At 41.1% G+C, this 13,837-nt stretch overlaps 1 protein-coding gene across 1 annotated transcript in view; it reads right to left on the bottom strand.

The window, feature by feature from the left end:
* The window catches only part of mrc1a (mannose receptor, C type 1a), a 152,068-nt gene that overhangs the window by 27,419 nt on the left and 110,812 nt on the right, over positions 1 to 13,837 (bottom strand). Inside the window, exons 21-22 of the mRNA XM_072575908.1 lie at positions 7,304 to 7,418; positions 564 to 727 (exon numbers count right to left, since the gene is read on the bottom strand). Coding sequence (XP_072432009.1) covers positions 564 to 727; positions 7,304 to 7,418 — 279 coding nt within the window. The remainder of the gene's footprint in view (positions 1 to 563; positions 728 to 7,303; positions 7,419 to 13,837) is intronic.

Raw genomic sequence — 13,837 nt, 5'->3', positions numbered from 1 at the left:
TCCTGTATGGTTACCTCAGCAATGTGAGCATTGAACCCACAGTGTAGGCATTGCCCTGCATTACAACCAACTGAGCTAACCAGCCCAAGTTAAATATAGAATGGACATTATTAAAAAATAAATTAATTCTTATTTGTTTAAATACTTTCAATGCCAACAATTTCAGCCCAATGAAGCCCCATTGCAGTACCACCATTCTCATTCACCTAATTCTTGAGGCCAGTTCCCCGGTTCCCAGCATTAATGGTGTGAATATTCATCTGATCTATACAAATGATCCTGGGGTAACAAATGAGTTATAGAGTAATCCTTGATTCCACATCAAATTCACTTCTCAAAAGTTTTGTAAAGAGATTCATCACACCCATAGTTATATATTTAACTGACCAATAATATTAATGTAAGTTGTATTCCAGTTTTAACCACTTCTCTTCAAGTTCTAAATGTTGCCTGCTGTTGCTGTTTCTACAGCCCTAACAACCTCCCTCAAGAGGCTGAAGATTACACGCAGGTGAATACAATTTCTTAACACTTAGAGAATGTTGGTTGTGTTTGCTACTTACTGGGTCATCGTAGGAATGCCTTTGTCCGGTCGGAAAACCCTTGGCCCAGTTAGTATACCTTACTCCTCTTCCATCTGTCCACAGATATCTACTCTCTTTATTAATATCATTTAATCCAATCCAAGTATTCACAGGAAACCCTTCCAACTTCATGGTAATAAATGCTGCAGAGAGAAACAGATTTAAATTTGAGATTATGGACACGCAGCACTGAAAAAAATTAATATGTGCAATTATTATAACGCCTCTAATGTAAAAAAAATGCCTTGTATTACTTTTCAGAGCAACACATTTACAGAATAGAGAATTAATCCCAAATTTGGGTGTTAGTAATAAAACTATGTCCGGTGTACATATAATCATTCTAATAATGTTCGAAATGATCTGACTTGTGGAACTTGGAATGGGAATTTGAGCTATGAATATGAACAAAAAGAAGTCACTTAGCCCATCAATACTGTTCTGGTTCCTTCAAAGAACAATTTGTTTTGGTTCATTTTCCTGCACATCCTTCTCCTCTTTTGAAATTCTACATTTTCAAATATTTATCTATATCACTTTTAAAAAGTATAGTTTCTGCTTCACCATCATACTGGTGCCTCCTAGACTTTCTGCTCCATTATTTTGATGCTAATCAGAAGTTTGTGCCCTCATGTTACCAACTCATTGATGACTGGAAGGTTTTGTGTCGAGAATTTGAAGCGCTTGTCTATCTTACTGGACTATTATTTTAGTGTAATCTTCTACATAGCTCATTACCATATTTTATCTGCCATTCTTTATTTTGTGATCCTCATGCAAATTGCTTTCCAGGTTTGCATTTGTCCTTTAACATTGTATTTCTACCTTAATTTTGTTAATTAATTTCTGTACAAAGTCTTTTAAAATAATAAGAAAAGATTTATACTTGGTACAGACAAAGCCTTCAATTACTGAGTTATTACATTTATATATTAAATAATAAGCCATGAAATAATTTTCATATTGGCTGGTGTTCATTGCTGAAACAATTCTGGCTTCTAGTGAATGAGAAAATGCTTCCAAAATGAAAGTAGATTTAAATTAAAGGTAAGCTTCTGAGTAAGTAGAAACTCCAAACATATAAGATTATTGTCCATAATTATCACTGGCTGCAACTGATAATCTTTAAAGAAGAGATGTTTCAAATATAGCATATTTTAGCAAAGCTGAAAGGTAAGGGAGCCAATGCCTTGGACAATTTTGGAGAGATTATGATAAAACAAAAACAAAAAGGAGTGTGATCCATTTCATTCATTTATGAAAGTGAAAAATAGTCAAATCTAATGGCTTGAGAGAGGAAACAGAGTGGAAAATGAAACTGAAACAGACAATGAGAATAGAATGTTAATATAAAATTAACCCTAAATTTTCTACTGGCATTTAATGTGGCAAAGGGCAGTGGGAAACCAGAAGATAGGGAAGCTTAGAAAGACCAGCAGAGGGCAACAAGAATATAAATAAGGTGGGAGAAGATTAAATAGGAGGGTAAGCTAGCCAGTAATATAAAGGAAGACTGTAAGACTTTTGTTAGATATATAAAGGCCAAAAAAGAAGCAGAATTGGACATTGGGCTGCTGGAAAATCACAGTGGAAGACACGAGCAATTTCCCAACATTTCAAGAGAGTGAGGGGACAGAGCTGAGTATGGTGGCCATCACCAAAAAGAAGGTGTTAGAAAAATTGAATGGCCTGAAAGTGGATGGACTACATTTGCCTTCTACATCTGGACCAGATGGACTACATTTCAGAGTTCTAAGGGAGATACCTGAAGAGATAGTGGAGACGTTAGTGGTGATCTTTCAGGAATCGTTAGAATCATGGAGGGTCCCAGAGGACTGGAAAATTACTAAAATGACACCCTATTTAAAAAGTTACAGTCTTCCTTTATATTACTGGCTAGTTTACCCTTATATTTAATCTTCTGGTTTAAAAATTATAGACTGATTAGCTTAACCTCAGTCATGGGATTCTGAAATCCATTGTGAAGGATAAAACTTCTGAATACTTCTGAATGTGTGGTCAAATAGGGCAAAGTCAGCACGTTTTCATCAAGGGGAGGTCATGCCTAACAAATCTGCTAGAATTCTTTGAGGAAATAGTGAGCAGATTAGACCACGAGAGCCAATGGATGTTATCTACCTGGACTTCAAGAAGGCATTTGACAAGGTGCTGCCAGGAGGCTACTGAGTAAAGAAAGGGCTTATGGTGTCAGAGGCAAGGTACTAGCATGGATAGACATAAAGCAGAGAGTGGGGGTAAAGGGTCCTTCTCAGCATGGTAACCAGTGACAAGTGGTGTTCCACAAGGCTCAGTGTTGGGTCCACAACTTTTCACTTTATACATGAACAATCTAGATGAAGGAACTGAGGGCACTCTGGCAAAGTTTGCAAATGATATGATATGTTGATGGACAGGTAGCATTGAAGACATGGGGAGGCTGTTGAAGGACTTGGACAGGTTGGGAGAGTGGGCAAAGAAGTGGCAGATGGAGTACAATGTGGGAAAGTGTGAGGTCATGCACTTTGGTAAGAAGAGTAGAGGCATGGACTATTTTCTAAATGGGGAGAAAATTCAAAAGTTTGAAGGACAGAGCAACTTGGGAGTTCTAGTCCAGGATTCTCTCAAACTTGCAGGTTGAGTCAGTAGTTAGGAAGGCAAATGCAATTGTGGCATTTATTTCGAGAGGACTTGAATATAAAAGCAGGGATGTTCTTCTGAGGCTCAATAAGGCTCTGGTCAGACCACATTTGGAGTATTGTGCATAGTTTTGGGTCCCATATCTCAGGAAGGATGTACTGGCCCTGGAGCCAGTTCAGAGGAGGTTCACGAGAATGGTCCCAGGAATAAAAACCTTACCATGTGAGGAACGTTTGAGGACTCAAGGTTTTATACTCCATGGAGTTTAGAAGAATGAGGGGAGATCCAGTTGAAACATACAGCATACTGAACGGTCTGGAAAGAGTGGATGTTGGGAAGATGTTTCCATTGGCAGCAGAGACTAGGATTCAAGAGCATAGCGTAAAGTAAAGGGAAGACCTTTTAGAAGGGAGATGAGGAGAAACTTCTTCAGCCAGAAAGTGGTGAATCTATAGAATTCTTTGTCACAGAAGGCTGTGAAGGCCAGGTCATTCAGTATATTTAAGACTGAGATAGATAAGTTCTTGAGTATCAAGGTGATCAAGGGTTACAGGGAGAAAGCAGGAGAATGGGGTTGAGAAACTTATCAGTCATGAATGAATGGCACAGCAGATTTGATGGGCTGAATGGCCTAATTTCTGCCCCCATGTCTTATGATCTTAGGGCATGTAAATACAATATGAGAAGCAGGAGGTGAAATGGATCCTCTTCAGGAAAAAGAGAGGATTATTGCTTTGACATTCAGGACTAGGATAGAATATTTAGTGAGCACTTTTCATGTCAGCACTTTTTAAGAGAAAGACATGGGTGGAGGGTTGTTTTTCAGACTGGAGGCCTGTGACCAGTAGATGCCACAAGGATCGGTGCTGGGCCCTCTACTTTTTGGCATTTACAAAAATGATTTGGATGCAAGCATAAGACGTAGAGTTAGTAAGTTTGCAGATCACACCAAAATTGGAGGTGTAGTGGACAGCGAGGAGGGTTACCTCAGCTTACAACAGGATCTGGACCAGATGGGCCAATGAGCTGAGAAGTGGCAGATGGAGTTTGATTCAGATAAATGCGAGGTGCTGCATTTTGGGAAAGTAAATCTTAGCAGGACTTATACACTTAATGAGGTAAAAACAATGACTGCAGATGCTGGAAACCAGATTCTGGATTACTGGTGCTGGAAGAGCACAGCAGTTCAGGCAGCATCTAAGGAGCTTCGAAATCGACGTTTCAGGCAAAAGCCCTTCATCAGGACTCCTGATGAAGGGCTTTTGCCCGAAACGTCGATTTCGAAGCTCCTTGGATGCTGCCTGAACTGCTGTGCTCTTCCAGCACCACTAATCCAGAATTGTACACTTAATGGTAAGGTCCTCGGGAATGTTGCTGAACAAAGGGACCTTGGAGTGCAGGTTCATAGCTCCTTGAAAGTGGAGTCACAGGTAGATAGGATAGTGAAGAAGGCGTTTGGTATGCTTTCTTTTATTGGTCAGAGTATTTAGTACAGGAGTTGGGAGGTCATGTTGTGGCTATACAGGATATTGGTTAGGCTACTGTTGGAATATTGCATGCAATTCTGGTCTCCTTCTCATTGGAAAGATGTTGTGAAACTTGAAAGAGTTCAGAAAAGATTTACAAGGATGTTGCCAGGGTAGGAGGATTTGAGCTATTGGGAGAGGTTGGACAGGCTGGGGCTGTTTTCCCTGAAGCGTTGGGGGCTGAGGGGTGACCTTATAGAGGTTTACAAAATTATGAGGGACATGGATAGCATAAATAGGCAAAGTCTTTTCCCTGGGGTCGGGGAGTCCAGAATGAGAGGGCATAGGTTTAGGGTGAGAGGGGAAAGATATAAAAGAAACCTAAGGGGCAACGTTTTCACGCAGAAGATAGTACGTATGGAATGAGCTGCCGGAGGAAGTGGTGGAGGCTGGTACAATTGCAACATTTAAGAGGCATTTGGATGGGTATACGAATAGGAAAGGTTTGGAGGGATATGGGTCGTGTGCTGGCAGGTGGGACTAGATTGGGTTGGGATATCTGGTCGGCATGGACGGGTTGGACTGAAGAGTCTGTATCCATGCTGTACATCTCTGTGACTCTATGATTCTATGACATATGACAAAATGTTAGTCAAAGCAGAGATGGTAAAAGTAATGGAAAAGAAGAAAATTGAGAAGCAGTAATTACTGTATTGGTTGGCTATGTTTTGAGTGGATATGTCTTCTGTTCTGGCAAATGAGACATCATTATTTCAGGACAGATGAAAGGACAGTGTTAACAAATACAAGGCAATTACTTGAACATCATTGGTGGGTAAGAATCATGGACTCAAAGAATTATTTAAGGAACAAAAGAAGGCTATTTGGCCCATCAAATACATAATGAACAATCCCATCATTCCCATTCTCCCTACTCAAACCCCATGTCCCTTCAAAGTTATCACCCTCAGGTATCTAAACAATTTACTTTGACATCATTGATCGTTTCTGCTTCTGCTTCCATTAGGGTAGTAAGATCTAAGGAATTAGATTTGCTGATTGTACCAAATTTACAACAGTGTCATGAAATGAGGATGATAGTCATCGATTGAAATGGAACACGAAGCAGAATGGATAGACAAGTGGCAGATGGAGTTGAAGATAAAAAAAGAGCAAAGTGAAGCATTTTGGCATAAGGGAAAGGCAGAGACAATATTAGCCCAATTGCAGAATTCTAAAGAGAGTACAGGGACAGAGGGACCTGACGGTGCATGTACATGAAGTTTTGCAGTTGTCAGGACATATTCAGAAAACGTTCGGCGAAACACGTGGAATTTTGAGCATCATAAAAAGAGGCATTGAATACAAAAGCAGGGATGTTCATAAAACCCAAGTTTACGATCCCATTGCGATACAGCATCCAATTCTGGATGCCAAGCCTTAGGAAGGGTGCAAGGGCCTTTGAGAGGATGGAGATAATCAGAATTATTACAGGATGTGGTCTTTAATTACAAGGTTAAGTTGAAACTGATGATATTATTTTCTTAGAGCAAAGGAGATTGAGGAAAAATTTGTAAGATATTTACAAGATTATGGCAGATTTAAGTAAAGGAAATCTTGTTATCGGATGGAATCTGAAAGACAAGGAGATACAGATATAAGATTTTGGGAAGAGATGCAAGGAAAGTGCAAGGAAGAACATTTGTATGAGGGAATTGGTAATGACTAGGAACTTTCTGCCCATGAGTATGGTAGAAGGGGAAATAATTTACAGTTTCCAAATTAATTTCATTGGGCACTTGCAGGAGATCAATTGGGTAGCTATAGGATTAGGGAAAAAGAATGGAATCAATGGGCTAACTTTCCTACTTCTCATCAGTAAATGACTCTATGGGCTGGATTTCATGCACCCCCATCGGAGTCAGAAGCTGGGGCCACCTAAAATCCAGAAGGAGGCCTGACCACTATTACTGTTTACAGACAGTGCCCAAGCTGTCAGAAATTTTACAGTGTGCAGAGAGATGACAGGCAGTCATCCATCTATAGGCCTGTGGAAGCTCTGGAATGTCAAACTAATAGCCATTTTAGGACATCATCACACAACTGTTGTCTGTAATTTACTGGTATCTGTGTGGGGTGTGGATGGTGTTGGGGGAAAATCACAACACACAAGAAGTCTGACCTGCACAAGCTGGTGTTAGGTAAGGAAGAGGGGGTATCCCTTGTTTGGTGCACTCTGTCAGAACTCCTTGAGGTCTTTCACCAGTCTCTTGAACCTGCTCACTCCATCCTCACTGAGACTCTCCAAACCTGGACTGACCTGAGCGTTTTGCTTATGTGGAAATGCTAGTAGGCCCCATCATTTGCTGCAATCAGTGTTACTGGCACGACAGAGCTGGTGGTCACTCAGACTGGCTGGTCACTCAGAGTGGTGGACCTTCTTGAGAAAGTGGCGTATTGCCTTCAAGCAATTAAATCCACTCCTACCATTGAGTCATGGTGGGGCAACTATCAGAAGCCTGGGCATGTTCCTCATTAACCCTGCTATTTTAGCTGGAGCAGGTGGGAACCAAGGGGCCTTAAAAAGTCCAGCCCTCTGCATTCCCCATTACATACCTTGTTCTTTAGCATTTTGAATTGTGACTAGGTTTCCCTCTTCTTTTATACAAATATCTCTCGCATCTTTCCAAGACCGTTGCTGTGCTTCTTCCTTGCCATAAAACTTGAAACACTAGAAAAGAGCATCAAAATGTGCCAAGTTATTAGATTGTATAACGCAGAGTAATATTTTTAGAAATGTGCAGCAATATCACATCAGAATTCAGGTTCATCACTGAATTTTACTGGAGATTTGCATTGTTATCAGTAACTCATTATATTATGGTTTCTGGCAGGCCCTGTTTCATCAAACAATATTGAGGAATTTCAGTTAGGAGGCACACTCATGATATGAGATGCAGAGAACTGGAAAGCAATTGAGGAAAATTAAGAAGCAGTGGTAAAGTGATGCCAAACTTGTGTTTGTTAAACAAAAACAGAACTTGCTGGAAAAGCTCAGCAGGTCTGGCAGCATCTGTGAAGAGAAATCAGAGTTAATGTTTCAGATCTGATGACTCTTCCTCAGAACCAGTCACCAGACCCGAAACACGAGCATTGATTTCTCTTCACAGATGCTGTCAGACCTGCTGAGCTTTTCCAGCAACGTCTGCTTTTGTTTCTGATGTACAGCATCCACGGTTCTTTTGGATTTTACTGAGTTTTTTAGGGCCTGTGGAGTCAAGAAGAATGGAAGAGGAAGAAAGTCGTTGAGTTGTTCTGCTCCCAGATGAAGAATTTATTTGAGTCACGGTAAGTTCTGATTTCAACATATAACAATACAATAATACAGAAGAAAATGTAACACATTAGAGGTGAGGAGAAACAGGAGAGAAAAGTTCAGAGAATTACCCAATATTATGGCATTTATGAAAAGGAAGTCAAAGATGTTTCAATAGGGAAAAAAGAAGTTATTAAAGATGACACAGAGGTTGCTCATCAGGACAAAGTGTTCATTTGTATCTTATCACGGGCTATTGCTCCAAATATTTAGTTTATTAAATAGACTCATGCTTTGTAGAGAATTGGGAGTTGTTGAAGGACAAAGAATTTGATTCTCTGACAAAGGGGCCATGGTTGTGTCACCATAGTCTTACCAGACCATAGGGGCTGCTCTCTCACTGGTGGTGATTTAACCTGATGGCCACCAGACCTCAGGCAAAGGAAGAGGTGGAGAAGGAGAGTCCTTCATGGCAACCTCAAACTGGTGATGGGAATTGAACCCACACTTTTGGCATCACGCTGATCTGTAAACCAACAATCCAGCCAACTAAGCTCAACCAATTCTCAGGACAAAGAATATGGGTGACATATCATTTTCTTTTCTATTAGCAAAATTTTATTTAAAAAGTTAGAGGCACATATTGTGAAGCTGCTCTTGCATTTCCTGCAAGTGAACGTATATTGAAGATTTCCTTTCATTAATGGAATGAGGGCATCACTGGCTGGGCCAGCACTTATTTGTCCATCCCTAATTGCCCAGAGGACAGTTAAAAGTCAACCACATTGCTATAGGTCTGGAGTCACATGTAGGCTAGACCAGGTAAGAATGGCAGCTTTGTAAAGGACATTAGTGGGCCAGCCAGACTTTTCCTGAAAATTGACAACGGTTTCATGGTCATTATTAGATTCTTAATTCCAGATATTTTATTGAATTCAAATTTCACCATCTACCATGGCAGGACTTGGACCCATGTCTCCAGAACATTACCTGGGTCTCTGGATTAACAATCCAGTGATAATATCACTAGACCATCACCTCACCTGTTTAAGATCAGAAAGTTGAGCCTAGGAATGGAAGATCTCAAAACATTCCCACTAATATTCGTGGCTTCATTTATTACCTTTGTTTTGTTTTACCCAGTTATTCTGCAATTTATTGGGGCAATTTAACTTCTATTCTGCAATGAAAACAAGTCATTACATGCAGGGATCAAAGTCATCAATAAGATTATGCCTTGCGATGTGATTGCAATTCCCAAAGCTCCTTTCATGATATCTTGGCTTCGCACTGGCTGTAATATACCTAACCAGGTAGGGTTGGGTGGGAAACTGACTTTTAATTTGTAAGATCTCAGTTTTGATATTCCTTTTACTAAGTCAGATTTTGTGTATGCATTAATTCTTGCTTCCATTGATGAATGTGAGGTGAACAGTGGAAGGCAGCCACAAAACTCCATTCCTGAAAAATTATTGATTTAACTATTTAACATTTTTTGGAGTTTATTTTTGTTGGGATGCATGATCAGTAAACTTGTAAAAGCAAAGCCATTTAAGTAATTATTATTATTGGCTTTGTGCTGGTTTCAGCATTACACTGTGTTGAGCAAAATACCTGACCAACCCGGGATGATTGGGATTTTCCTGAACCATCAGTTGTTTATGGATTAAAGACTGAATTCATAGTGCAATAGCACTGTGCTTACCCTTTGACTTTCCTCAATAAGACAAAGCTCCCCGAGGCCTTATTCATCAAGGTCTCCAACTCCAATCAGGCCAACCTCAAGAGGAAGCTGCCAAAATACCACCAACACCATCTCCTTCCTACTAAAGGTTGAACATACTGACCAGTGCTACACAACCATCTAAGATGCCTACCACTCCATTTCTGAACCTCACTTCGGAAAATCAGATAACAGCACTGTGTTCCTCCTCCCAGTTTACAAACAGAAGTTGAAACTGGTCTGAGGCAATGGAACAGCTTCTCCAGGACTGCTTGGAATCAGTGGACTGGACCATATTCAAGAACTCAGCAGGCAACCTTGATGAGTATGCCATCAATGTCATGGACTTCGTTAGCAAGTGCTTGGAGGACTGCGTGCCAAAGAAACCAATCCCAGTGTACTCCAACCAAAAAACTTGGATGAAATGGGAAATCCATTACTTACTGAAGACCAAGTGTGAGGCATTCAAGTCAGACAATCCAGACCTATATAGAAAATCTAGATATGTCCTCTGCAAAGCCATCAGAGATACCAGGAGGCAGTACCGGACCAAGTTAGAGACCCAAACCAACCATGTGGATACCCGTTGCCTGTAGCAAGGCCTACACATTACAGGATAAAAAATTAAGCAGAACAAGATAATGGACAAAAGGACATCTCTCCCTGATGCCCTCAATGCTTTCTATGCTCAGTTTGAGCAGAATGCCAGAGTTGTAGTGACACCTTCGCTGACAGCCCCAGATGCCCCTGTTCTCTCAGTCACTGCTGCAGACTTCCGATCAGTCTTCCTGGGAGACAACCCTAGGAAAGTGATGGGCCCAGACGGTGTCACCAGCCAAGCACTCAGATCCTGTGCAGACCAACTAGCAGAGATATTCACCAATATCTTCAACTTCTCCCTCCTACAAGCCAAAGTCCCCAAAGCTTCAAGAACACTACCATCATCCTATTACCTAAGAAAGAACATGCAATGTGCCTTAATGACTTCCACCCAATGGCTGTCCATAATTGTGAAGTGCTTTGAGAGGCTGGACATGACCCACATCAACTCCAGCCTCCCAGCCGGCCTTGATCCCCCACAGTTTGCCTATCGGTGTAACAAGTGCACAGCAGATGCCATATCCCTAGCCCTGCACTTATCCATGGAACAAATCATAGAATCTCTACAGTGTTAAAACAGGCCTTTCGGTCCAGCAAATCCACACTGACCTCTGAAAAGTAACCCACCCAGACCTATTTCCCTACCCTATTATCCTCCATTTACTCCTAACTAATACCTAACCTACACATTCCTGAACACTATGGGCAATTTAGCATAGCCAATTCATCTAACCTGCACATCTTTATTTGGATTGCAGGAGGAAACTGGAGAACCCGGAGCAAAACCACGCAGACACAGGGAGAATGTGCAAACTCCACACAGACAGTTACCTGAGGCTGGAATTGAACCCAGCTCCCTGGTGCTATGGGGCAGCTGTGCTAACCACTGAGCCATCGTGGACAACAAGAACATCTACGTCAGACTCTTGTTCATCAACTACAGCTCCACCTTCAGCACCATAATCCCCTCCAGATTGATCTCAACACTCTGTGACCTTGGTCTTGGCTCCACCCTCTGCAACTGGATCCTCAGCTTCCTGACCCAGAGACCACAATGACTGAAGGAAGCACCTCCTCCACCATAACCCTCAACACTGGAGTCCCTCAATGATGCATTCTCAGCCCCCTACTCTACTTCCTGTACACCAATATGTCGCCAAATTTTGAACAAATGCCATCAATAAGTTTGCTGACAACCCTACTGTGGTAGGATGGATGTCAAACAACAATGAGTCAGAATACAGGAAGGAGATAGAGGGCTTGGTAATGTGGTACAATAATAACAACCTTTCTGTCTCAATGTTGACAAAACATAAAAACTGATCATTGCCTTCAGGAAGAAAGGAGGAGGACATGCTCCCACCTACATCAACAGAACTGAGATAGACAGGGCTGAGAGCACTGAATTCCTAGGGGTGATGATAACCGCCAATCTGTTCTGGACTTCCCATGTAGATGCAATGGTCAAGAAGGCACAACAATGCCTCTTCCTCCCCCAGGAAGGTTAGGAAATTTGGTATGTCTAGAAGGACCCTCACCAACTTTTAAAGATGCACCATAGAAGGCATACTGTCTGAGCACATAACTGCCTGGTACAGCAACTGTTCTGCCCAGGACCATAAAAAAATGACAGAAGATTGTGTGCAGAGAACCAGAGCGTCATAGAAGCCTACCTCTCATCCATGGACACTATGAAGACTTCCTATTCCCAGAAAAGCTGACAACATTATCAATGACTCCTCCCACCCCAGTAATGCTCTCTTCTGACCTCTTCTGTCATGCAGCCGATACAGAAGCTTGAACACATGCACCCAACAGTTTAAAGAACAGCTTCTATCCTGCCATTATTAGACTGATGAATGGACTCTCTAACTTCAAATAACATTGATCTTGCTAATCTTGCTTTATACACCATAGAAGGCAGTGTAATCTGTATGCCTTGCTCTGTCTAAGCACACTTTGATCTCTATATCTTTGTTTACTATGATCTGCCTACACTGCTCCAAAACAAAGCTTCTCACTGTACTCAAATACATGTGACGACAATAAATCAAATCAAATCAAATCAAAGCTACAAAGCAAAATTTGCCCTAACTATTGGCAGAGTGATAGAGAACATTGTTGCTTTTATATCCTCGCCAATTTCTCAAGTTCAGTGTCACATATACAGACAATGATGGGTGGCATGGTGGCTCAGTGGTTAGCACTGCTGCAGGGTCCCAGGTTCAAATCCAGCCTCAGGCGACTGACTGTGTGGAGTTTGCACATTCTCCCCGTGTCTGCGTGGGTTTCCTCCGGGTGCTCCGGTTTCCTCCCACAATCCAAAGATGTGCAGGTTAGGTGAATCGGCCATAGGGTAAGTGCAATGCATGAAGGGTAGCCAATAATGATTGTTCTATTTTAGAGTCATAAAAGTCTGCAGCACAGAGAAAGGCCATTCAGGCTATCAATAAAAAAAAGCACCTACCTATTCTAAACCAATTTCCCAGCAGTTAGACCAGAGTCTTGTAGGCCTTGGCATCTCAAGTGGACATCTAAAGATTTCTTCAATGTTATGACGGTTTTGTCCTCTACCATGCCTAAAGGCAATATGTTCTCACCACCATCTAGTTGAAAAACAAATCCTCACATCCTCATATCTGAAACTCCTGCTCCTTACTGTAAATCTATTCCCCCGATTCCTCCATTAGGGGCAACCATTCCTTCCTGTCTAACCTGCCTACGCAACTCATAATTTGATACAGTTCAATTGTATTCCCTTCAATATCACCTGCACAAAGGAATACAATCCCTGTCTATTCAATCTCTCTTCATAAGGTTGTAAAGCCTCAGAAGCAGATACTCAAGGTTCCACTTGAGTAGGCATAAATGTGTCAAATCTCGAGCATATCAGAACCTGATGTGTGATTAGGAAGATTCCCATATCAGATTGGTTGTGACCATGTTGTACATATGAAATAATGTGAAATTTCAACTTTGAAAAAAAAATGTTTTTTGACAAATGTTATTTAGGATTACTTGTGCATAATCCTAATTAAATTTAACATCACAGGCTGCCATTGTGTGGTCACCTTGAAGGTGACACATCTATTCTGATAATAGTTCTCTGCTGGTAGGTGTTAACCCTTTACATTCTGTTTTTTGCAGCACAAAACATAACAATTTTTTTCATAACACATTATTATGGATCTGCCTGACTGGAGAGTAATTCTGCAGTGGATGGGGAACAGCAAGTGGGAATAAGGGATCGTTTATCAGGCTGTCAAACTGTAACCAATGGGATTCCACAGGGATCAGTGCTGGGACTGCAACTGTTTACAATATATATTAATGACTTGGAGGAAGGAAGTGAATGTACTATCATCAAATTTGCAGATGACACAAAAGTAGATAGAAACACAAGTTGTGAGAGGTATGTAAACAGTTTACAGAGAGATGGTGATAAATTAAGTAAATGCACAAAAAGTTGGCAAATAAAGTATAATGTGAAGTTTAGGAACAAGTTAATGCA

Source organism: Chiloscyllium punctatum, chromosome 8, assembly GCF_047496795.1.
Source record: "Chiloscyllium punctatum isolate Juve2018m chromosome 8, sChiPun1.3, whole genome shotgun sequence".
Taxonomy (NCBI): Eukaryota; Metazoa; Chordata; class Chondrichthyes; order Orectolobiformes; family Hemiscylliidae; genus Chiloscyllium; species Chiloscyllium punctatum.
This window is presented reverse-complemented; position numbering and strand designations above follow the sequence as displayed.